At 47.0% G+C, this 24,946-nt stretch overlaps 1 protein-coding gene across 3 annotated transcripts in view; it reads right to left on the bottom strand.

Annotated features, from left to right (window-relative positions):
* Window positions 1–24,946, bottom strand: part of BICDL1 (BICD family like cargo adaptor 1) — a 47,372-nt gene that overhangs the window by 7,673 nt on the left and 14,753 nt on the right. The window contains exons 3-10 of one of the 3 annotated variants that reach the window (XR_007380287.1): window positions 12,747–12,863; window positions 10,756–10,902; window positions 9,172–9,351; window positions 8,481–8,699; window positions 7,118–7,261; window positions 5,488–5,618; window positions 2,240–2,360; window positions 1,510–1,618 (exon numbers count right to left, since the gene is read on the bottom strand). Coding sequence is in view for 2 of the 3 variants with exons in the window: in XM_048963781.1 (XP_048819738.1) it covers window positions 1,511–1,567; window positions 2,240–2,360; window positions 5,488–5,618; window positions 7,118–7,261; window positions 8,481–8,699; window positions 9,172–9,351; window positions 10,756–10,902; window positions 12,747–12,863 (1,116 nt within the window). In the remaining variant the exon portion in view is untranslated. The remainder of the gene's footprint in view (window positions 1–1,509; window positions 1,619–2,239; window positions 2,361–5,487; window positions 5,619–7,117; window positions 7,262–8,480; window positions 8,700–9,171; window positions 9,352–10,755; window positions 10,903–12,746; window positions 12,864–24,946) is intronic. The other 2 variants (XM_048963781.1, XM_048963780.1) reach the window with 2 other exon arrangements.

The raw sequence follows: 24,946 nt of genomic DNA, 5'->3' as shown, positions 1-24,946 counted from the left end.
ACTTGTTTTTTGTTGTTTGTTTTTTGTTTTTTTTTGTTTGAGCAGATAGATGCTTCTCCATCTGGGAAGCTGCAACACGACTGGTGTTGAACTGGTATATGCCTCTCTTTATCACTTCCCTTCCTTCTTTTACTGTTCCAATCTCAGTTTCCCACCTGGATTGAGACATCAGACTTGGTGCTGCTCGCAGCTGGGCTATTTGGCAGTTTGGGGAAAGCAGTGTCCTCTCTGCCAACCCTGGGACCCACAAGTGGGGCTCAGAGGAAAGAAAAAAACATGGGAAAATGCCACTTCCAGGAGGGAAAAGGATTGATGGCCATGAATTTAGTATTTGGGGTGTCTCAAGAAAGCACAAGGGTGCAGAGCTAAGTAGACAGAGGAAGCTTTGGACTGGAAAGGGAAGAGGCAGAGGGAGAGTTGAAGAGGTTAAGGTAAACATCAACGTTAATGGTTTCCAGAGGTGAAGCTGCTATGCAGAAATTTATAGCACTTGGATTTGGAAAGCAACTCTATCATATGAGATGGACATCCAGCATGGCAGATTCACCTTTGGTTAATCACATAATGAAAGATGGGTATGATTTTATATAGAATCATCATAGAATTGTTTGAGTTGGAAGGGACCTTTAAAGGCCATTTAGTCCAACCCCCTGCAGTGCCCAGGGACACCCACAGCTCCACCAGTGCTCACAGCCCCATCCCCTGACTGTGGGTGCTGCAGGGATGGGGCACCACCACCTCTCTGGGCGCCCTGTGCAGTGCCTTGCGACCCCATTGTAAACAGCTTCTTTCTTATATCCAATCTGAATCTCCCATCTTCTTTTTGTTTGAAACCATTTCCTCTTGTCCCATCAGAACAGATCCTGCTAAACAGTCTGTCCCCTTTTTTCTTATAGACCCCCTTTAGATACCAAAGGCTGCTCTCAGCTCTCCCCAGAGCCTTCTCCTCTCCAGGATGCACAGCCCCAGCTCTCAGCCTGTCCTAACAGGGAGAAGTTCCATCCCTTGGAGCGTTTTTGTGACCTACAACAGGTCCATATCTTTCCTGTACTGAGGACTCCACATCTGAACGCAGTGCTCCAGGAAAGCTGGAGCGTGTGTATATGATATACATACACATATACAGATTAGGTGGTACTAGTAAGCAGCTGAATTTACACCACTCATTCAAACCTGCAGAGTGCTGCATATCACTTGCTAGATAATGAAGCTGAGAAGTAAAATCCCAGCCTGCCCCTCAGGAATTTTCCTGATGCTAGACAAGCTGAGCACACAGCATTAATGACATGTGGACCTCAGCTTGGCTTTCCCCATGATGACCTGGGGGCAAAGCCTCGCTGCGGGGTTCTGCCCCTGGTGCTGGGGGATGCGGGGCCCTGAGGAGTGATGAGGAACCCCCGCTGGTTTCTTGCCAGATGGTGGTGAGGACAGAGGTGGATGCAGGTGGAGACAGCAGTGAATGGAGCAGGCGAGGTGATGGTGGGTGTTCAGCGGGTGCAGGGATCTCACCTCAAAGGCAGGAGGGGTGTACGACTAAAGCTGTTGGTACAGGAACTGAGAAAGGCCACTAGATCAGAAACCAAAGGAGCCAGATAGTAAAAAGCCCTGAGGAAGCAAACTGTAAGCAGGAGAAAGAGAAGAAGAAAAAAGAAACGAAAACACGGTGGAGTTGAAACAGGAGTGAGGTTGTATGGGAGAGGTTTCTACCGGTCAGGTTGGGGGGTAGTAGAGCTGGGGTCTTGCAGGGTCTGCACCAATTTCCTGTACTGACCCGGACCTTTTCTCTTGTATCTGCTCATTTTCTATTAGCCATGCTCCCTCAGCGCCGGTTTCTCAGAGGGCTCTGAGTCTGCCATCTTTTGTCTGCCATTAAAGCTCTCTGCTTGGCACGGGTCCGTCCCACTGACCCTAAGAAGGACATCTCTGGGGCATCTGCCCTCACCTGCTGTGGGTTTGGGATCCGATTATTCATTTATTTGTTTATTTTACCTTGGTTGAGAGCTCTGATTTCAGCTTTTCCATCGTGCCACATCTTCTGCATTGACAACAGTGCTACGCAGTGGACCAGTGACCACAACATCCCCACCTCCCACCTCCTGCTTGGCTACAGGAACAGATGTGCTGCATCTGCATATCTCGATGCTGAGGGCATCCCCCACACGGACACCCAGGTGGGTTCCTCTGCTGTGTGCTCTGTATGCCCTCAGACCCTGCCCTGTGGCAGTGGGGAACTGCTCACCTGCCAGGCCTCCAACTGCTGCGAGAGGTTCACCTTCTGCTGGATGGCATCCAGCAACTGGCTGTTGAGGGACATCATGTCGATCTTGCACTTGGCCAGCTCCACCTCCACAGCGTTCTTCCTGGGGGGAGAGCAAGAAATGGGACTTTTCACTTCATTGTTATTATTATTATTTTAAGGAAATGTTCAACATACCCCTCGGAAGTCAATGATTTATTTATTTTAATCAAAAAAGGGGATGGAATCTTTAGCAGGGTCTGTGTGATAGGACAAGGGGAAATGGTTTCAAACAGAAAGGAAAGATTTAGACTGGATATAGGGAAGAAGTTCCTTACACTGAGGGCAGTGAGGCACTGCACAAGTTGCTCAGAGAGGTGGTGGTGCCCCATTCCTGCAGACACCCATGGTCAGGAATGGGGCTGTGAGCACTGGTGGGGCTGTGGGTGTCCCTGTGCACTGCAGGGGAGTTGGACCAGTTGCCCTTTAAAGGTCCCTTCCAACTCAAACCATTTTATGATTCTATTTAATTGGCAAGTCCCTAAATCCTCAGCATTTCTCCATTGTTTTCTGGTCTATTTACCTGGCCCAGAAGAGTGGGCCAGAACTGCAGAAATTCTTACCTTATAAAATAAGCAGATTTTAGGTAACATCATGAAAAATAGGAGAAAATATTCAGATGTGCTGCTCTACAAAATAATATTGTACATCTGAACGATGTGCAGGATCTGCCATTAAAAATGGAGGACTAAAATGAGTTAGAATCTCTATACACATTATTTTTGCATTTCTTCTGTTTACTAATGTATGGGAAATGAAATGGAATGCTCTAAAAAACAAAGACCCCTTTTCTGCCCAGCAATATGAAAAAATAACCCTGCAAAAAGTACAACTCTGCTTTCAGTTTCTAGAGATGGGGCCTAGGCTGAGCAAAGAACCGAAGGAAGGAATTTATCATAGCATATACTTTAACAGTTTATCATTCCTTAAAAAATCAAATTAATTATTTGGATTAAATAATTAGCTTTAAAGAAAGCTCTCGGATTCCATGGAGCTGGGCCACTCAGGAATGCCACTCTGATGTCATCCCAGGCATTCTGAGGGCAGGTGAGCCCATGGCTAAACCCTGGTGGTGGGATGCTCCAGCTGCTACAGGGAAGCAGGAAGGAGTTATCTCCTGGGAAGGAGCAATTCCCTAAGCTGTCTGAGCTGGGAAATGCTTGCTGTGCTGGGAAGCATACAGGTAGGTGCAGGCTGCCTGGCCACAAACATGAAGTTATCAATTAATTGCTGTGTGATGGGGAAACTGTAATGTGACTTGCTGGGAACGATTTGTCTTTGAAAATATTTTGGGGAGGAATAATTGCATCTTATTAACTGTCTCTCATTCATCACTTCCTAGCAGCTCCCTCACGCTCCCCTGCAGAAGAGCAATTTGGGAATCTGTGTTTATATTCCAGGTAGCGATCGCCGAACACTTCCAATTCTAGAATCCTCTTTTCCTATTGCTTCCCATGTTTGCCAAACTTCAGCTTCAAGCTAAAAATGTTCCACGCCAGATGTCTGCTTCAGGCGGTGGTTTTATTTTTGTGCAGCATTGAGTTGGGCTTTTTTTTTGGGGGGGGGGGGAAACACTTCAACAGCCGTGACTTAACCCTTGAGGTGCAGGTGGGCTGAGCACTGCATGCCTGCTGGGCAGCTTGCTGCTATGCAGCATCCCCTCTGTCTGCACGATGACACTTTCATTCCTAGCATCTCTGTGCTGTCTCCTTTCACTTGCAGCTACTGCTCGTTAATCACCCACCACTCATCCATGCACACTTGTCACGTCCCCTTCCTCTGGGCTTTATAGGGTCATTAACCACTGTGGAGAAGCTGTACCCTTCTGCTCCTGGCTGTGGGTCTGAGAACCTGGAATAGCCTTTTCCTCTGAAGCTCCCCACTGCTGCTTGGATATTACAGTGGGATTTATTGCACGTTGCCATAGCCACAGCAAGAACCAGCAGCCCACAAGCACAGGAAATGTCAGAACAACGTCTCTGCACCCAGCTGTGCAGCTGGGACACTCCTGCTTTATGCCAACAGATGGAGGTGTAACAGAGGACAGCAGTGGGAATTTAGAAGCTGGATACCTGGGCAAGAGCAGCATGGGTGAGAAGTTCACTTGAAAAAAAGACAAAAGGTCTCAGCATGGAGATTTAGCTCCCTGCATCCTCAGAGCTGCAATGCTCTCACTTCCTATTCTCGCAAGCACCTGAGTATTACGTGTGTCTGTAAGGAGATACACTGGTGGTGTTCTGGCCAGCTCATTTTGGAGGAGATTATCAGGCCTATCCTTTCTACCTAGAGGATGGGGGGTGAATTCTTCTGCCCATTCTTCTTGGGGAAAAGAACTCAGGGCAGCACTGTTCTGCAGGGTTGCAGGGTGCAGAGCCAAAGGAGGAGATATGGGGTACAGGGCAGCAAAATGGCAGAGGGCTGGGAGGAGGAAGATGGGGAAAAATAAAGATTCAAAACAGTGTGAGAATCCCGACCAGAGGAAAAGAGAATTGCAAAAAAGACCCAGGAACAGGAAAGGATAGAGAGTGAGCAGAGGAATGCTTTAGGGATGAGGTCCAGGCAAGGCTGCAATAGAGATGGGCAGGGAAGCAAGTCTTGTGTGTTAATGGAGCTTATAAACAGGAGGGGAGTCAACTCTTTGAAAGGATAGATAACAGCAGGACAAGGGGAAACAGTTTTAAGTTGAGGAAGGGAAGATTTAGGTTGGTTGTCAGGGGGAAGTTCTTTACTATGAGAGTGGTGAGGTTCTGGAACAGCTGCCCAGAGAGGTTGTGGATGCTGGAGGTATTCAAAGCCTGGGTGGGGCCCTGGGCAGCCTGGCATGGTATTAAGTGGGGAGGTTGGTGGCCCTGCATGTGGCAGGGGGGTTGGAGATTCATGATCCTTGAGGTCCCTTCCAACCTGGGCCATTCTGTGTATGTGGAAGGGCAAAAGAAGAAAAAGACAGGACAGAGTTAGGGATTCCATTTGCTTCCCTAAGTTTGTCGTGTGCCACACACCAGCACCATGGGTGGCAAAATCAGGGCTCACAGCATCCCCCAAAGCCCCCTAGTCCTGCCATAGGGTAGCTCCTAGGAACTCTTAAGCTCCGCCAGCGTTTCCCATCACCAGCAGGGCTGAGACCGGCCACCCTGGAGGCAGGTGCTCCTGTACCCCTAATGCAGCCTGGCTCAGGCTGTGTCCCCACTCACTTGGCGATGGCCTCGTCCCGATCCCGGATGGCCTGCAGGAGCCGTTCGCTCGTCTCCTTGTCTTCTGCAGCTCCCCTCAGCCGGTCCCGCTCCTCCTTCAGCGTCGTCATCTCCACACTCAGCAGTGTGACCTGAGCTCACAGGGGAGAGTGGAACAGCCAGGATGAGCACAGGGCAAGGGAGGGTGGAAAACAAGCCAGGGGGCAACCTGGAGACTGAGGTGCCCTGCCTGTAGAAGCTGCAAATCTAGCAGCAAGAGAGATTGTTTTTCCTGTTGTTTTTTTTTTCAGGAGAGGGAACAGTTACATCATTGCGTCTTCTGAAGCGGTGCGAAACTGAAGACAAAGGATGTGAAAGTTCCCTTTCGCACCACAGAAGGTGTTACTGGCACGTCTTACATTTTTAATTAGACTTCAAAATGCGTGCAGAGTCTTAAATAGTCTGGGAAATGATCTATTGGTTTGGTCCTGTGTGGAGCGAGTTAATAGGCTGTGAAATCATGCACGGATTCACAGTATTTCATACACTTTTCTTTGTCTGTGGCACACGCTCACTCTGTTATGCTCCTCTACCACCTGGAAACCCTTCCAGCACCTGACCCACCTCCCTTGAATCCTCAAAGGAATCTTCATATGGAGGGCAGACAGCTCCTACAGCCCTGTGCGTCCATCAGTTGTGCTGACTTTTTGGACAGGGTTGTGTTTTCTTTTTTCCAAAAGGATGCGGTGAAAGGGCAAAAGCAGCCAAGGGTGGTAACCCCATCCTCTGCTCCAATGCAATTGGTATTGCACGAGCAGCTGTGCCAAAGGCTGCTTCTACCACAGCCTCCACATCTCCTGTGGCATGTGGAGCCTTGTCCCATAGAAGACAGGCTTTGCCAAGGGTGTCTTTGGTTGTCTCCACTTGCTGCCTTTGGAACATGACCTCAGATGATGCCTTTGCTGGCTTCAGTGTGGATAGATGCGGTCTGATTCAACGCTCTGGGTTTGGAATTGGATCATTTGCTGCTGTTGTGTTTGATTTAGCATTAACCTTGTTGGTTCAGGGGTGTAGCATGGTGCCAGCTTGGCCATGATTAGGGCTCCCTGGGTGTGCAGTTAGCACGTGTCACGATGCTGCAGTGGGATGCGCTGGAAGGGTGTGAGCCTTGTGCCACGTGCAACACAGCAGTGCTGGTTTGTCTGTTCAGCAGATGCATCTGTACTCAGGTAAAAGCAAATTATAAAATAGAAAAAACAGGACTTAGTGCAAGATGGGTCAGAATGGATGCCTATGGGTTCCAGCACCCCATATCAAGCAACCCTATATTCTGGGATCTTCTGCTGAGAAAAGTTTAAGTGAGACGGGCTGGCTGCTAAAGCAGATTGGGTAAAAAGTTCAAAAGGACATTTGGTTACTTGGGATGATGTCTGGGATGGGCACCCGGACACCTGCAAAGTGCAGAAGCTCTGATCCAAACATGCACAAAGCCTCTGCACTGGGTTTAATACAGATTTCCTTATCCAACTGTAGCTGTTGCTCACCCAGATCCTTCTGGGCTACTCACCATGGTGATCTCTTCTACAGAATGTGTGTCTTGGGGATGAACGCTGTGTTAAAAGGCCATCTGCAAAGTGTGGGCATTACTAACCTGGCTGTGCAGCCTCTGCAGCTCCTCCAGACTTTGCCTCAGTTTCCCCCGTTCTCCCTCCATTAACTCCCTCAGGGCTCTTGAGTCCTCACTTGTTCTCCTGATCTGTTCCTCTAAGGAGTCATCGTCGCTCCGCCGAGAGCTCTGGCAGCAGGAGAGAAATCTCTTGATCAGGTTTTTATTGTTTGCTTTTTCTTTTTCAAAGGGCAGTTGCATGAATTTGAAGGGCAGTGCTCTTAGCTCAGCATAAACCAAATTCACTGAGACCTAATGACCCCAGGTGGGACTGCATTCTGTGTTTGCAAGCCTGTTCCAGGACTGTTTTTTTCTTTGGCAAATACCACTTCACCTCCATGTTCAGCTTCCTACCAGCTGCTACAGTTACTGAAATGAGGAGGGCGACAGCTTGCACGTGACTCTGCATTTGCAAGGTCTGCACTGCCTGCATCAGCATGGCCTCTCAAATAAGTCATGCTAGCAATGCTTGCAGGTGATGAAAATAGTCTTCATTTTTGATACTTTGCAGAAATCCAGGTGTTTTCTTGTAATTCTATGCTCCTGTGGATGCCATCCCCTCACAGTGCCGAAGGTGTATGCCTTAACACCACTGCATACCAGCAAAAGCCTCACATGGTGATGGATTCATGGCTGGTCTCACCAAAACATCTGTATGCAGCCCCAGTTGTAGAGCCAAAATCTACCTGTATAGGGGTTACAAGGTTTCACTACACTATTGCTACAAAGACAAATCATAACAGAAATAACTGAACTGGGATGCCATCTGCAGTATTTCCATGTTGGAACTCAAACTTGCTGCAAGCCTTAAATCTCCTTTCATTCATTTCCCAGAATGACTCTAAGATTGACGAGAGTTGCTCAAACACGTAACCTTGAAATCCATGGGCTGAAATCCCATGTGCTGGTTTGGCTCTTGGCTGACGTGAGGGAGGATAGTGATAGGACAAAGGGGAATGGTCTTAAACTGAGACAGGGTGGGTTTAGGTTGGATATTAGGAGGAAGTTTTTCACACAGAGGGTGGTGAGGCACTGGCACAGGTTGCCCAAGGAGGCTGTGGATGCCCCATCCCTGCAGGCATCCAAGGCCAGGCTGGATGTGGCTCTGGGCAGCCTGGGCTGCTGGTTGGTGACCTGCACACAGCAGGGGGTTGGAACTGGATGAGCATTGTGGGCCTTTTCAACCCAGGCCATTCATGACTCTATGATGTTTTGACAGAGAGCAGGCAGTGAGCCAAGACAGCTCTTCCCCACGGGCTTTCTCAGAGACAAGGGACTTCAGGGTCAAGTGAGAGCCTGTGACATCTTGGGCAAGGAGACACGGGCAATAACAGTGCTGCCAACTCACCGTGGAGTCTGCCCCATCCAGCACGTTTTGTATCAGCCTTTTCAGCTCGCTGAGAGCTGCCCGTAGGCTGCCGGCCGGGACATCTTTGGCTGATGAGGTTTCTGAAGACTCATCCATGGAGGAGTCCGTGGAGACGGCGGAGTCTGCGCTGTCATTTCCTCTGAGATGGGAGCAGAGATACCGCACTTGGCAATATGCCTCCCAGAGCTGCAGCCTCAGCTGGAATGAGAGAGCCCCAGGTAAGCTTTGGGTGTCAAGGCTGCAGAGGTCCTCCACCTCCACTGCAACGAGGCGTGTGATTGCTAAAGCTCACAAATATTCACCTGGTTTGCTCTATTGGTTTTGAAATTTACTCCTAGAGTTGGGACCACAACCCTAACAGAGGTGGGGTGGTGACACACTGGCACAGGTTGCCCAAGGAGGCTGTGGATGCCCCATCCCTGCAGGCATTCAAGGCCAGGCTGGATGTGGCTCTGGGCAGCCTGGTCTGCTGGCTAGTGACCCTGCATGGAGCAGGGGGGTTGAAACTAGATGATCATTGTGGTCCTTTCCAACCCAGGCCATTGTATAATTCTGTGATTCTATGAATTTCTGGCTGTGGGCTCAGCTTCAAGCCCAGATCCAACATTTCACATCTCTTTCTGGGGCTGGTGAGGTCCGTGGGCATTGTCAGGGGCAGGAGGGCAAATACCTGTTCTCGTTCTTGTTCCAGCTCCTCTGCCTCCATGCTCTGCTCTATCTCAGACAGCAGGGACGTGCTGGTTGTGTTGAAATTTTGGAGACTTCTCTCCTCGCTGAGCTCTTCTACCTTCCCCTGCAGCTGCCGGTAGGACAGCCGCACCTCCTGGAGCTCCATCTGGCTTTGGTGCAGCTTCCAAAGAAAATTAAATAAGCAGAGGAAACAGTGTTAGTGGAGGTGATATGGACTGGATGAATCTCTTGATTCATGAAGGACCTGAAAGGGAGGAGGAGCTGGCATGAAAGAGGGTTTCCAACCAGAAGGAAAACACTCTTGGCTGATGTTACTGTTTATTGGAGCTAAGTAATCTCCAAATGTTATTAGACACTGGAAGATGAAATCAGCAGGTTAATCTGTGCTAAAATGAGGAATGCTGTGAAGAAGCTGAGACTTGGCTGAAAAAAGCTTACTAAAGCTAACACAACAGAAACTGAACCAAAAAAAGAAAAGCAATATAAATACACCTTGAAAGACGTCTCCTTATAACTATAAACATTCTGACACAAAACTCTGATGTCAAACTCCCTAATTCACTGCTTTGCAACCTGAGTTAGTGGAGTGTTTGAAACACACAAGACGCAGCACTGGCACTGATTTGTTTTGGGGCTTATCCATGGTCACCCAACTGTGTGATTTCATAGGCACTGAGCTGTGCTCTGCCTGGGCAGGAGCTGTGCACGGGGCTGGGGCACAGCCAGGTGTTGTGTGAGCAGCAGAGCTGAACGTGCTGGGGAGGGTGCTGCTGTCTGAAACATTGGCAGCTTTCTTGTGCCTCTAAAGAGAGGGAAAAAAAGATTCTGACTGTTCTGAAGAGCTGGGGGTGCAAGAGGTTGTCAGATGTGAAGTAAAAGTAAAGTGAGGTACAATTGTGCTCTCTATGAAGATGCCCAAAGCTACAGCCATGCCAGCTTTTCTCCAGGGAGCGATGTTTGGTGAGATGGAGCTTGCTGGGAAACCACCCGAGCTATAGAGCTTCACCGTCCTCCAGGCCAGAGTAAATGACCCCCTTCTGGAGCCAATGCTGCTACTAAAACATTAAGTGATATGAAACACAGTCAGTGTTTTCTGCTTCCTTTTACATTTCCCTTCTTCTCCCAGCCTTCCCTCCTGTTCCTTTGCTCGGCTCTCCCCAAATTGCTCTTTGTATCAAGATGCTCCATCTTTTTTTCCATCTCTATGGAGAACAGATCCTTGCATTTTATTCCCTCAGAGAATCATGGAATCATTACAGTTGGAAAAGATCTCTAAGAGTCCAACCCCAGCCCACCCCACCATGCCCAATAACCACGTCCCACAGTTCTGGAACACTTCCAGGCATGGTGACCCCATCACTTCCTCAGCAGCCTGTGCCACTGCATCACCACTCTTTTTTTTCCTAATATTTAACCTGAAACCTCCCCGGTGCAACTTAAAGATGTTCAGTTCTTCCATTCTCCCAGTTCCTTGTTATCTTTCTGGTTGATTTTACCCCAAACCACATCCTTGGCCCATTTCCCACCTCCTGTCCTCTTCCCTCTTCCATTGCTGCCTTCTCACCTGCAGGTCCTTGTCATGGCTTTGTCTCTCCAAGATGAGGACTCGGTCCTGCAGCTCCTCCACCGTTCCCTGAAGCAGGTCGTTCTCCTCCATCATGGCACTAAGGCGATGCTCCAGCTCTCGCTTTCTGTCCGTCAGCATTTTGATCTGCAGAGGGATGAGAGCTGGCTTGAACCCCATACTTTGCAGGTAGCGCAGATGGGGGAAACCACATCCCCATGAGAGAAATGAAGCAGAAAAAACCCCCCGAAATATACGTGTATGTATTCAGCACCTGCGTGCAAGAGAACAACTGCTACCCCTTCTACCCTAAAACTTGCAAGAATGAAACTAGCTACTGCTCCAGGTCCATCCCTGCCTGAGCAGATGGTGGGATTTTCTGCTGCATGGATGCTGGAGAGCACAGGGAGGAGAGCCCATGAGCTCCTGCTCCCTGCAGGGCTGTGTAATGCACTGCCTGTATGCTCTTCTAAATTGTAGTACATTCACCAGGTTTCTCACTGGGGATTTTTCTTTCTTTTTATTCATGAAGGCTCCTTTCTGTGCCACGCTTATTTTTAATTTCCCAGAGATGGGATGCCTTTAAAATTGGTTCATTTCTTTTAATTGTCAAGGGCGGTGATTTTAGGTGAGGAGGGACAACGTGCCAAGCAAAACCTCTGTGATTCACTTAGCTGGGAACGGTGCACAGGATGAATCAGCACCAGCCAAGGTCACTTTTTGTTTAACCAAGAAAAAGGAACCTTTTTTCCAGATTTGTGCACATGGGACCTTTGAAAACTGTGTATGCTGTTCTCCACTCCAGTACAACCCTAAATATGCCCTATGGTCTCTTTTCAACTCCTTTCAACATGGATGACAGACAAATTCGGCATATCCTACTGTTCTCTTGGCCTCTGTGGGCTCCTGTCTTTTGTTGTTTTCCATGTGGCTGGAAATGTTTGGCTGCACGAAGGACTATTAGCAAAGAACATCTTGCTGTTTCTGCAGGGTAAAGGCTGCTGTAGGTATTAGAAAGCTGCTTGTAGGTGAGTAATTGTTTCTGAGCTGTCTCTTCCCACCACTGTCATGATTTGTGTGGGTTGGAGAAAAGGGGTACAAGGAAAATAAGAGGTATAATACAGAGATTGTACTGAGAGCATTTGATATCCAAACCAGTGATGAACACACTGTGAATGACCATGTAAGAGAAAGCCAACGCTCTGTACTAAATAATCCCCAAGGGGCCCTTCCAACCCCTGTGATTCTGACTCCAACGTGGGCCCTGAGCCATGCAAATAGGGAAGACAGATCTGGAAAGCAAGAGATGGGAAGAAGTCGAGGTGAGGCATACATAACGACATGCATGCATGGTGATTGGGTGCACGTGTAGGCAAGCGCCCTCCAAGCCTCCATACTTACTTCAAGGACCTGCTGCTCCACACCAAGGGGAGGGGAAGAGAAGGCGAGGGACCAGCAGGGAGCAGGTGGGAGCAGGAAAGAAGAAATTGAGAGATTTTAGGAAAAGCTCTTCCAGATAGCTTAAAAAGTGGCAGGGTGGTAGGGTTGGACATCTTCTACCCCACTAGTTCCAGTGATTCTCATCAGAGAAGGGAAGTAAAAAATGCTATACATCCTGCTAATGTATCGTTCTACTTCCATGCATGACTGGCTCAGAGGTAGGGGAAGATCGCTGCTTTCTTTGCAAGCATGGGAAACAGCAAAAAGGACCCAAACCTTACAGATCTTCCCACCATGGCCTTAGAGGTTAAGCTGTACAGACAGAAGCTCCATGGTGAAGGTCCTGGAAGATCCTTCCCATCCATTCATTTTGCTTGTGGCTGAGGCAGTGCTTGACGTTGTCCTTTGCCAACCTGGCCAGCACAGCTACCAACCTTCTCATTCACCCCAAGCAGCTGGTTTTGTTCACCCAGCACAGAGGGGTTCGCCCTATGGATTACAGCAGCCCTGAACGCTGTCTGAAGGAGCAAGGCCAAGCACAGGTGACTCACCTCAGCCTGGAGGCTCTCGAGCCGCACGATGTGTTGACTGCTGGAGGAGTTCTTCTCCCGAAAGTCCTCCCGGAGCGTGTGGACCTGCAGGGAGAGCTGCCGCTCCACCTCGGATGCCTGCAGGGAGACACCAGCTGCATTACCATGGGGGGCTGTCCCATGGCTGGAAAGCACGGATCACCTCCCGTGCAGCAGAAGGTCTGCAGACCTGCCTTCATATGACTTCTGCACAAGCCCTGTTTTGTTAGAAACTCTGAAGTTAGTTGAGTTTGGACCAAGGAAAATCTCTTTCTGGACAGGAGTGAAGGAGAGCAGCCATTTAGATAGACCACACTAATTTTCCCTTGGGTAAACTTTCCCTTGGAGGACACAGCTTGTAAGTTTCTCTTGCTGCAAAACAGCATCCATCGTCCAACGTCTCCCATCACCCATATGGAATTTAGTTTTCCTGAACACACCCAGCTGGGACTAAGGAAGAGACCAGGCCCTGGGGGACCCGATGTTCATATCTCCTGGGATACCCCATTATATTTATGCTTTGTAAACCTCCAAACATCTTCAGTGCAGATTTGAAACAAGTGTCCTCTGCTTCTGATCCCTGGTTCCCATCAGGGCCAGACAGAGAAGCATCCGCTCCAAAAGACTGTCAGCTCTGGGCTTGGCCCTCTTTCCCATTTCGAAGGAGGGATGCCCTCGTTATGCAGGGTGCTTTGAGGACAGCAGAAAGGCCATTCCTTACCTACAGGATGCAGACAGGCTGTATAAACGACGGCTTAGAACTTTACAACCCTGTGGACAGTTTTATTGCTGTTTTTCACATGGTGAGCACACTTGTTTAGGTTTGTAAGAGAACATAAGGTTTTTATGACAAATCCCTAATGAGATAGCACAAATGGATGGTTTTCTGTTTAATTAGCCTCCATTACGCTTAGGCACAGACTTCTCCCCTGGCAGATTAACTGGAAGTGAATTAATCCCCTTCAAGACCCAGCATGCTCAATGGGAAATGCCATCAGCAGCCCCTATGCCTCAGCCAAGGAAGCAAGATGGGTGGGAGGGATGGGGACAAGAAGAGAAAACCCCTATCAGTGTCAGCAGCTGTTTGGGAGTGCATTCTGGTGTCTGTCAGGATTTGACCAGGGGTGCTTGGCTGCTGGAGAGCTCAAGGCAGCAGCTCCACCAAAGGGTGCAACGATTTTGCTTCAAGAACTGCCAACCCGAGGAAGGAGCACACAGATCCAGCCTGAGCTGCTCATCAAAGCAACACTGCCCCTTCTAAGGATGGTCCCCGAATTTCCGCAGCATGGAGTCACATAATCCAAATCAGAAGCAAGAGACATTGGCTTCCAGAATGACAAATGTTTTCCAATAGTAAGAAATCATTTGCCTACCAGTTGGTTTTAGTTTTTAGTTCCCTTCCTATCCTGGATAAACATAAGCAGTCTTCTTGCTTTCTTTAAAGTCTCACACCAAAGGCCATTGCACACTCCCCCTCATTTGTTTACTTAATAAAGTTCCCTTGCACAGGCAGAGCACACAAAACACAATGTCTGCACAGCACTGTAGGATGGGGTTGGCTGTTTTTCTTCCTTTAAGCAGCTATAGATCTCAAGGCATCCTGAGCCGCTATTAATTGGTGACACTAAAGGAGATGGATGAGTTGTGCTTTCTGTGAATGATTCACTTTGCATTTGTAGAGGCTGCTGGAACATCTTTGTGCTGAAATACTCCGCGGGGGCTATCAAGGATGAGAAAGCACCAGATGAGAAGCACTGAAGGACTTTGCCTGTGAGATGCTGACCACACTCTCAACGAGCACAAGTGGTACGAGATGAGATGGCATGCCAGCACCCAACGGTTAATTGCAAAATGCCATCTATATGCTTGAACAATTCCAGGTGCAGACAGTACAAGCACACAGCATAGCAGTGAGAAAGAAGGGAATGTTAATGGCATCGTAAAACCTCTGGTAAGACAGTCTCTAGCTGCTGGTTCTGGTTCTGGTCCCTGTGCTCAGACTGGAGAAGGTGAAGGAAAGGGCTGCAAGGGTGATCCAGAATATGGCAAATCTGTTATATGGAAGGAGACTTAAAGAGGATGGCTTGTTTCATCTCATGCCATGAGGGAGGGCTCCCTATAAATACATCGTGGATAAGCACACAGAAGGAAGTGCTATTAAAGCAGAAGCAGAATTTTGGCAGAAGAGCTGATGTGAATAAACTGGGTAAGAGTATATTGAGGCTGGGAATTGGAAGATTTCTAAGTTTCCAAGGAGCTGCAGTAAGATTCCTCTTCTTGCACAATTACAGTAAGAGGAATGGTAGCAAAAATGAATTTTGCAGTGGAGCTGGATCACTTCATCACCCAGAGTCTTTCAGAGGCCTGCCTATGACAGAAGGGAAATGAATTGACCTCAAAGGTCTTTTCCAGTTCTACAGTGCTTGCAGGACTGTAAGGTTTGTATTAACCACCTCTACATCATCATCTGGAATTTATCTACTTGCTGCTTAGTTTACACACACATCTTATTCCTGCAGCTGCAGCCCTCTGAAGGAAGAAAGGACTCCCCTGCTGCTAGTTAATGCAGACAGTGTTGTTGCCTCAGCCTACACCATTTGCACTCTATCTGGCACAGTAGAGAAAAGTAAAAATAATTCTTTAGCCTCATACAGTGCAAAATACTATCCTTGAGTAACAGTTTGACAGAAATAAACAGGAATGACCCCATCATGTCTTTCCTTACACAGGAGAATGAGGAAAAATCCTCATCTGCTTCTTCTAGGCAGTGAAATGGCTGATGCATGTGTATCACTCTTTGAGTTTTCATAGACAAGGCAAAGTCTGCTGAGCTGAGCTGAGGTCACACAACCCTCCCTACAGTGCTGCAGACTTTCACGCTACATTTGTTTCTGAGGTTATTAATACTGCTGCCAAATTATCCCTTCTAATTGATTAGAAAGTCGAGATTTTCACGTTAATTTGCATAGCACACAGGAAGCCACCTTGACAGCATCCAATATTCTGCAGGTTTTATGATGTATTTTCACATGGTTTCTGCATGGGTTATCACACTGTTGTCAGCATTTGCATGTTGTGCATGTTTGTTTTAAACCACGAGCTCCCTATTGATTATTTCAGACATCAGTGTCATCAGGGGATGTAACCCTCTATCTACATTTTCCATTCACCACTCAAATAAGCCATGGCTCTCATGTCTGTTGAACTGAAAAGATGTTCCTCTGTCTCAGCCAGGCTGGCTCTACTCTTACTATACAAGCTGTAGTGCTTTCTCTTCCCCATCAGTGCTTTCCTATACAATAAAGGCTACACCAGCTGCCCAAGGGGCAGAGGGTCACCATCCTGGAGCTGTTCCAGAGCCATGGAGATGTGGCACTGAGGGACGTGGGCAGTGGGCATGGTGGGGCAGGCTGGGTTTGGGCTGGGGGATCTGAGAGGTCTTTTCCAACCTCAGTGACTCTCTGAAAATCAATGTAAATACGGTGGGTCACTCCTGTCAAGAGGGGCTCTGTAACATTTGGGATTGGCTGTGAGAAATGAACGCCTTGCTGGTCAGTTTCATTCAAAGAAAACCTTCTCTGGGGAGAATATTCACTCCATAAATCTAACTTTATACAGAATATCTGGTTATAAGTCATGTCAGGAAGGAAAAGAGAATGCAAAGACAGAGCAGACTGTAACTGGGTAAAGAAATCAGTGCTGCCATATGATTTGCTTCTACAAACAAGATGATTCCAATTTAACAAGGGATATTGAAGATTTACTTGCCTAAAATAGATAAGAGAAGCACTAATTAGTGCTAAATTCATAAACCCCAGAGAGCATTACACCTTGCATTAATTTGCTCATCACTGAATTCAAGGGACTCCCTGCTCCCACTGTGGTACTGTTAACACTCCATAAAGCACAGGGCACATCCCACTAGTGAGAGCACACCTGCTGAGCTACTGCAGGTAAGATTTACTTCCTAGCACAGATTTCTTTCTGTTCAGGACCCATCTCAGCCCTCAGCTCACTCCCCAGTGACCTTGCTTCCCACCTGCAGCTCTTCCATTTAAGTGAGACCTATGAGGTGGCTGTAGTAGAGACACACAGCATCCAGCCAGCAGAGTCCTCATTGGCTCCTAACATGAAATCATACATTTATGTGAAACTCTCAGCAGAATACAGAGCAGTTTTATTACCTTCTTTTTTCAGTGCAACTCAGGCAAACTACTCTGTATCTGGCACTTGGTACCTTTGCATCATGTACTTTCACACTCAGCTATCTGCAACACTCCTTACACCCCCATAGGGGTGTATTGTTGTTATTGTTATTCCTTCTTATTCTGAAGAGCCAATAAATCCATATCTACTCAGACAGAAGGGTTTGATGCAGCATGCTGCCTGACCTCCACTGGTGGCTCATCAACTGCACAGACTGGCGTTGTAGAGTGCAGGACAGCCAGAGTGATCATGGCATCCTATGCTAACAGCAGATGCACAAAAGAGGAAACAAATAAGCATCTTTTAAGCACAAGATTCATCTGTCAATAAAGAAAAATAAAATAAAAAAAGGAATGAAAGATCTAAAGGATGAGGATTCTTAATTGCCAAAGTCAGGAGCTTAGTAAGCAAGAAGACCTGGAATTGCTCTTTTCCAAGCAACAAGCTCAGGAGAGGTTACTGATGGGAAATGTCTCTTGGCCGTAGCATTAAACCTATTTTATGAAACAGAGGAGGCAGCAGCATCTCATGTTAAAATCTGCACTTGTCACACAGTCATGGTATTTTGGGAATGAGATACTTTATAGCTTGCATGAAAGTGAAAACTCTTTGCTGCAAATCTGTCTTTTACTCTTCAGTTTTTCCCTTCTGTGGGACAAATAGGAAACGCTTGGCTTTGAAAACCTGAGTTTTAAAATTAAAAATGACAAGATTGAGAGTGGTTACCTCTTAGCACACTGCAGTGACACAAGGGGTTCTGGTGGGTAGCAAAGGGTTAATGCAGCATCAGCCCAGATGTCTCACACCTGAGCCACAAGGGCCAATAGGGGAGCTGGCCTATGGAAGTAGCTGGCCTGTTTTTGTGTGAGGGGTAGGGCTTGTGTTTCCCCTAGGAGATGAGAAGTTGCTGATAGAGTGTTAGATGTTCAGTTCTCAACCTGAAGCCCCTTTTGAAGGGGAAAACTGCCTGCATTGGCTGGTTTTGGTTGCTTCCTGTGTTTCATGTAGCTGGAGAGTTGGAAATGTTGCTGGAAATAGCTGCTGTTAACATTCAGGTAATACAATAATGTGCTTTTTTTTTTCTTTCTAAGGGTCCTTGAAAAATCCTTCTAATAGGGGAGTAAGCTCTTGCTGAATCACAAGCAAAGCATGGAAGAGTGGGTAATTGAGGGTTTCCTGGCAATGCGTTTCTCTTTTCCTTCCCTAAAAATCTGGTTGATTTAGAGAACTAGTTTGCAAGGTAAACATCTGAGCAGTTTTGGCAAAGAGCTCAGTGGAGTGAGTGTCAAATGGTGGCATTCATCTTGTTTGTCTGTGAGAACACAGACAACTGGCTGGCTGAAGCCAACAGCCATTATCTTAGGCTAAATCATCTTACAGGATTAGGAACTGCTGCTCACAGCAAAAGCAAAGAGCTGAGTGCCATATGGGGGTATCTCAGGCTGGGTGTAATAACTCTAGATTCATTGTTTGGGAGAAATAGCTCCACAAGTGGGTGCCTGTTGTATGCACGTTTTAGAAGGTGCTTAAACACAAGCCTCCCTTTTTTTTTTGTGGTTTATTCTTGACCTGAGCGCTTGGCTCTTATGGAGAGAAAAATAGAGTGTGTGGAAAAATGAGTCAGCCAGCTTCCTGTGGGAGGGACTGCTGGAGCCCGCTGCTTTCAATGCTGCAATAAATTAGTGCTGGAGATAACTCAGAGGACAAAGTGTGCCTGGAGGACACGCGATGCTAAATAGTGCAAGAAGTGGCTCTTGTTCTCCGTATGCAAATTCTGTGGGAGATGAGGTGGCCCTGCACAGTGGCTCCCAGGGCTGATGCCTGTCACTGGGCTCAGGATGGAAAGCTGGTTCCAGGGCTTGTTAATGGCAGCTCTCAGCTCCTGGGTGTCGAGAAGGAACACCAGCAGCTCTTCCAGCTCTGTGCTGATGATGCACGTGGCACTGAATCAAACATCTTTTGCTCTGCAGTTCAGTTATGCGCTTGTAGCTGGAAGCAGGGAGGCTTATAGCTTCCATCAAGTCAATGATTCTACATTAGAACTGAGAGGAACCATCAGGCCGGTTTCAGTGGAGCACAGCTCAGGTTCGCTATTACAGCAGTGTTTGGGACCTTCAGGTTAGCAGAAGCACCCCCACTCCCCCAGGTCTGGTTCCAAAGTCTTGCCTTGATCTAACAAAGAGAATTGGTAATGTTTGAAAGTGGAACGGTCTGTGTTTTGCATCAATAAATTCAGTTGTCTGTTCTGCTTGGTAATTTCTAACGCTTTCTTTCCATAAGTTATTTTTCCCTTGCAAAAGCCATATTTTTTTCATGGTAGTGCATTTTGGCCATGCTATTTCTAATGTGGGGGTTTTAATTCACAGTTCTCAAGCTCAATTTGACTCCTCAACTCAAACGATGGAAAATATTTCTTTCAGTAAACTTCTTGTGAGCAGTAAGCATGGGTCAGGTGGTAGCCTAATGAAATATGGCACGCCTGATTAGTTGATAAGCTGGAAAAATGAATATATAACAGTCATTAAAGCCATCTGGAAAGAAAAAATAGATGCTTATGATGGTGGAGACAAAGATTGGTGTGTCATACACTGCTGCTCTTGAGAGGCTTTGTTGTCCTTCCTTGCAGCAAGAAGAAGCCAGGACTATGCATGAAGTGGGGGGGTGTTGAAACTAGATGATCGTTGTGGTCCTTTTCAACTCGGGCCATTCAATGCTCCTATGACAGCAAATCTCCATTCTTGAATTTAATCTATTTTAATGAAATTGTTTTAGTCTAAGGCTTCAGACTGGAGGTGTTCAAAAATCAATTGTGTGCCTAGGAGCAAGGCATGATAACTGAGCTCCTTGCAGTCTCTTACAATGGCTTTAAGCACTCTTCCTTTATTGCGAGGAAAATGAACTGTGTTCTGCTGAGGATATTTCATACGTGATGGCAAGTTAGCAGCAGGCATCTGGGAAGGAATGCTCACATGCTTTTAAAATCTTCACCTATGCACTCTCTTAAGCTTAGGATACATTCTTCTGGGATTTAATGGTAACATACAAACTAAAAGCCTTCCAATGTATTTAGACCTCATGCTCAGACCTGCACTCACAAACACGATTGCATGGAAACAGCAAAGTCTGTTCCTGTACTTGAGAAACCAGCGGGTGCCAAAACAAATATTGGAGCTAAATTCTAGGAGTTGGCTTAAAACCTTTTCATTTCTATGAGGAAGCTTTGAGACAAGGGAGAAAACTTTCTAAAACAGATATGTATTTAAACTTGGATATGTTGACCTGGGAGTTAGATGTGGCAGCTAATGAAACATCTCCCAGTAACTTGTATTCACCTGTATCTCAAGAATAGCACCAAATGTGACATCCTGAGCAGTTTATCTCAAACCCCAGAGGAAGGGGAGTTAAAGAAATCTTTTTCCTTGTTTGGCTTGACTAAGGCGAGATAGAAGATGCTCTCTGCAGAATGCTTATTGTAGTTGATACAGTAGAACTTGTAGTTACTTTCTGTAGAAAAATAAGGAGAGCTGGAAAACTGTATATAAACTGTTAATATTAGCTAGCATGGAAGCCCCAGCTTCAAGCTATTACTTCCATAAAATTATTAGTTCATCAAAGCCTTCCCTTCACAAGGAGATGTTAGATAGGGCCCTGGACAGCCTGGTCTGGTATTAGATATGGAGGTTGGTGGCCCTGCCTATAGCAGGGGGGTTGGAGCTTGGTGATCCTTGAGGTCATTTCCAACCCAAGCCATTCTATGAGTCTGTTTTAATCACCAACAGCACCTGTCAGTCACAAATGAAAGGTGAGGGACACACAAAGGGACAGGCTTGTCAGAAAGCCTCCAAAAACCAAAACAACAGCACATCACAACTATGGTGCTTAAGTAAAACCATCCCAAGGTGTTTTGTTGAAGATGGTTCTGGAGCTGACAGGTAGCATCTCACTTCAAAATATATATATATATATAATCTATTTCCTGGTCAACTAGTATTTGATTTGTCACTCTAAACATGACAAAATCATGCTGGATTTGTGCAGGCAAAAAGCTTTGGGAGATATCATGTAACTCAGCAATACTTCTTGCTGCCTTCAGCTATTCCTGAATTGCTGTCCTTTGCTGGCTCTTTAGAACACGAGGTCTTTGGAGCAGACTTCTAACACGAGGCAGACCTTGCTCTTGGTGATCACTGACAAAAGATAATTACCGTGTGTTAGTAATAGCATCTGAGCAGCCTGATCTGCTTAAGTAGAATACAGTCATGCACAAAGTGTGGGTCTGTGTGCAGTGAGTATATGCACGCTTCTCTGCTCCACTTTGCTCTGTCTCCACTAATGTGGCTCAGCTTATGACTCAGTGCAGCAGATGCTCCAGCACTGAAGTGGTTGTGTACCTTTTTGTGCAGTGCCACAGATGTAAGCACTATAAGGATTGGGCCTTTGTTGTAGATCCTCAGGGCAGGGCCTTGACCTTCAGAGCACCTCGATAGCAATATGTATAGTGATTTATAGCACGAGACAGAGCTGCTAAATTAAACCACAGCAGGTCTGTTCCAAGTCCAGGATAGAGTTTCTGAATAGCACCTGTAACTCAGCTCGAAAGCTGAGTGCATTTCTGAAAATGGGCAGATCCTGTGCACGTGTCAGCCTGGTCTCCTCTGAAGACCTTGCATAGGTATTGCTATTGCCAGAGACACTGGGCAACGTGAGAGTCCAGAAACAAGAATATGGATCTCTCCTTGGAGTCTTGTCCTCCCACAGTCTTGTTTTTATGAAGTTTTTGCATGAATTTCTTAAAATAACAGGTTTTGGCAAACACACAGGCGTTCTGGTACTTTAAGTCTTACAAGGAGCCAGGCTTGGTGGAAAAATATACGGAGAAAATGCAGGCAGCAAACTTAGCTCCAAAAACAGAGTGAATGCAGCACATGCTGTGGGATGGTGTATAAAGTATACGTGCCAAATCATGGACATGCAGGAGAATGCATTATCAGTTCCAGTGACTGGAAAGAGCCTCTTTCTGTAACTCCATGTGAATGGGAGCCCACTGAAAAGGATAAAGGCTCTGTACTTGGCTGTGGGCCCCAAATTTGGCACGCACATACTCCTAGATTTGTACCCATAGCCAAAGTTTTTTCAAATGTAGGTCATGCTTCATTGAATCAAAAGCCCTTTTTTCCCTTGCAGTCCGAGCTGTTGCTCAGAGGTATCATTCCCAGTGTGGCTGCTGGCACTGAGGTTGCTGCTTTCTGACAACTGCCCTGATGCAGAAAAAGCATCCTGGACTCAGGTGCTTGGTGGGCAGCAGGTGCCAGGGGGACGTGGGGCCAGGGGAGGCGCACAGCCTGGGTGTCCATGCAGCTGAGCTGTAAGCTGCTCAGGTGTGGGGTTCTGCAGGCATGGCACAAGGGTTGAGATTGGGAATGCTGTGATAATAGGGGCTGTGAGAATTACAGCCTGTCCTCTCTGTCTGGTATTAAGATGTTTTCTCCTGGTGGCTAAAGGCATCCTTGGCAATGTTAGCATGGGCAGAGCAAGGACAGCTCTGGACTCCCCTCCTCCACCAATATCTTCCTTTGAACCTCAGTGATGCGGTTCAGAGATGGAGTGGGAAATGTCCATGGGCCCCATTTGGGTTATAGAAGTGAGGTGGGAAATGCTGTCAGTTTTGGTGTTTTTTAAGCATCAGGATGGATGAGAGCATTTTGTACCACGTTTATGTACTTTGTGGCCCTAAACAGTAAGAGGGCCCGTTAAATTACCCCAAATAAAGCACAACTGAACTGGTGTGTCAGTGGTTGCTCTTTACCTTCCAAAACTCCCTGATAAGTTACTGAGTTGCTGGGAGTGGCTTCCTTCTGCAATCCTGAGTGTGCTTAGATTTCAACTGGAAATCAAAGCAGCCATTCTTTAATTGCTTTGCCTTCAAAGGAGGGTGAGGGCTGCTTTGCAGGAACACGTGGCTTATCCTGCATTAGAGTGCAGGCAGATCTGCTGCCCGCTTTTTACGCTACTACAGCAGGATTCTAAACTGGGACCTATCCTAGCATCACTGCCTCTAAATGATTTAATTTCCCTTCCTCTTGCTGCCAGAAAGCAAGAATAATGTGATCAGTGACAGGAGATCATGGTATTTGGCTCCCAGCAAATACTTCACTCCTGCTGCTGCAGCTGGATTTCTTTGTGCACAAGCCTGTGGTAGCAATATTACATCTACTGACTTCTTGCTGTGTTGAGAAGTGTCTAAAATGGTGCTGCTTAAAATTTCTGCTGGAGCACAGGCATGCAGTTCAGTCAGAACCATTTAATCCTTCCTGTGCTAAACCACCTGCTTTAGGCTGCTGACTCCTCTCCCTGTCCAGCATGTGACAAGGTGTGTGCTGCAGTGAGCAGATGGCTGGGGAGCAAACAGATCCACGGAAGCATGTAAGGAAATCATGTTGCATCATTGCTAAGGAGCTTGTGCCAAGACTTGGATTTTCTTATTCTGCCCACAGCGGCTTCCCCACCACCCCTTTCCTTGGCTGGTTTGTGACCTAACTCCTGGAACAGTCTTGGAGACCTTCCTCAGCTCTCCAGCTGATATCTGATGGATATCAGCCATGATACATCACATCAATGCAGCACTGTGCCAGAGATCTGTGTGTTTAATTACAGCAATACACTGCAGCAAAAATAAGAATATCTGGGTGATTTCTTCTTCTTTTTTCTTTTTGTCCTGTTGAATTAGAACAGATGCTCCCAAGTTGAGGGATTATAAGAACTGAAAGGGACTGAAGGGAGAAAAAAAAAAAGTGGTTTAAACATGGCACTTGTGCACCAAAGCCCCCAATGCCATCTATCACGTGGTGCTGCTCTGCTTCCTAAGCTAGGACGCTGCTGTGGGATGGGTCTCATCTGTGTGTCATTAGCTCTGGCAGTCCAGGCAGCCTACCTGGAGACAAACAACTTCTTCCTCACTAAGCCCAAGTGTGTTTTGTTACCTGGACAAATGCTCTGCATGCAGAAAACTGGTGGTATTGGAATTGTGCCTCACTGAAGTGATGCTTTGGTTGTGTCCGCAAGCAGCTGGGTGAGGGTGCAGGCCTTAGCTGCTTGATGGGGCAGAAAGCTTTGATGCAGATGTCAGAGGACGCACCTGGATTTCAAACACTGACCTGAATTCAGGTTATTTTTCAGAAATTAATTGCTTTAAAAGCACTGCATAAGTTTAAGCTCTTGTGGGGGATTTGGAATTTCCCAGCGTGATCCTCGCTGGCATCCAGGAACAAAGGAGATAAAGATATTAGAGGCCAAGTTTTCAGCACAAGCCTTCTCTTAAGCGCTGGTTCAAAACACAGCTTTACTTGTCAGGCTGTGAGACACCACGTTTATCCACGTGTCTCAAACTGCTTTTCTGGAGGACAGAAGACATACTATCACTTAAAAAGCACCATATTAGTTTTCATCCTTACTCAGGTTTACTGAAAGGTTCTTGGATTTAACATTATTTATGGCAACACTTGAATGTTACCAGGAAAGAAGAGAGTCCTGCCAGGTCTCCTCACAGAGCAGGAATTTACACAGGGGTTATCAGGCTCACTGAGGCTAATCCCTGCTGGCATTATACATCATCTGACAGTTGCCAAGGAGACAAGAATAATCTCAGCGAGACAAGATATGCAAGAAGGGTATTTATGGCCGTTTGCCTAACGATGCTGGTGGAATGCACCAAAAAGCGATTCTTTGAATGCCTCTGAAGTATCACCACCTCTGTGCTAAATATGGGAGCCGTGCTGCTGCAAAAGCACAGGCTTTCCCTATGATATTAAAGCAGCAGCTTGGCCTTCAGGTTTCCAACTCATCCTGCAAAAGTCTCGTCTGCTGTCACGTGAAGGGGCGGATGGGAGCTGCTGAGATGGCTGCCCAGCTGTCCAGCAGGCCGTATGTACAAACAAGTCATTATGGGCTGCGGTGCTGACACAGGCTTAATGAAAACC

This window comes from Lagopus muta, chromosome 17 (genome assembly GCF_023343835.1).
Source record: "Lagopus muta isolate bLagMut1 chromosome 17, bLagMut1 primary, whole genome shotgun sequence".
Taxonomy (NCBI): Eukaryota; Metazoa; Chordata; class Aves; order Galliformes; family Phasianidae; genus Lagopus; species Lagopus muta.
This window is presented reverse-complemented; position numbering and strand designations above follow the sequence as displayed.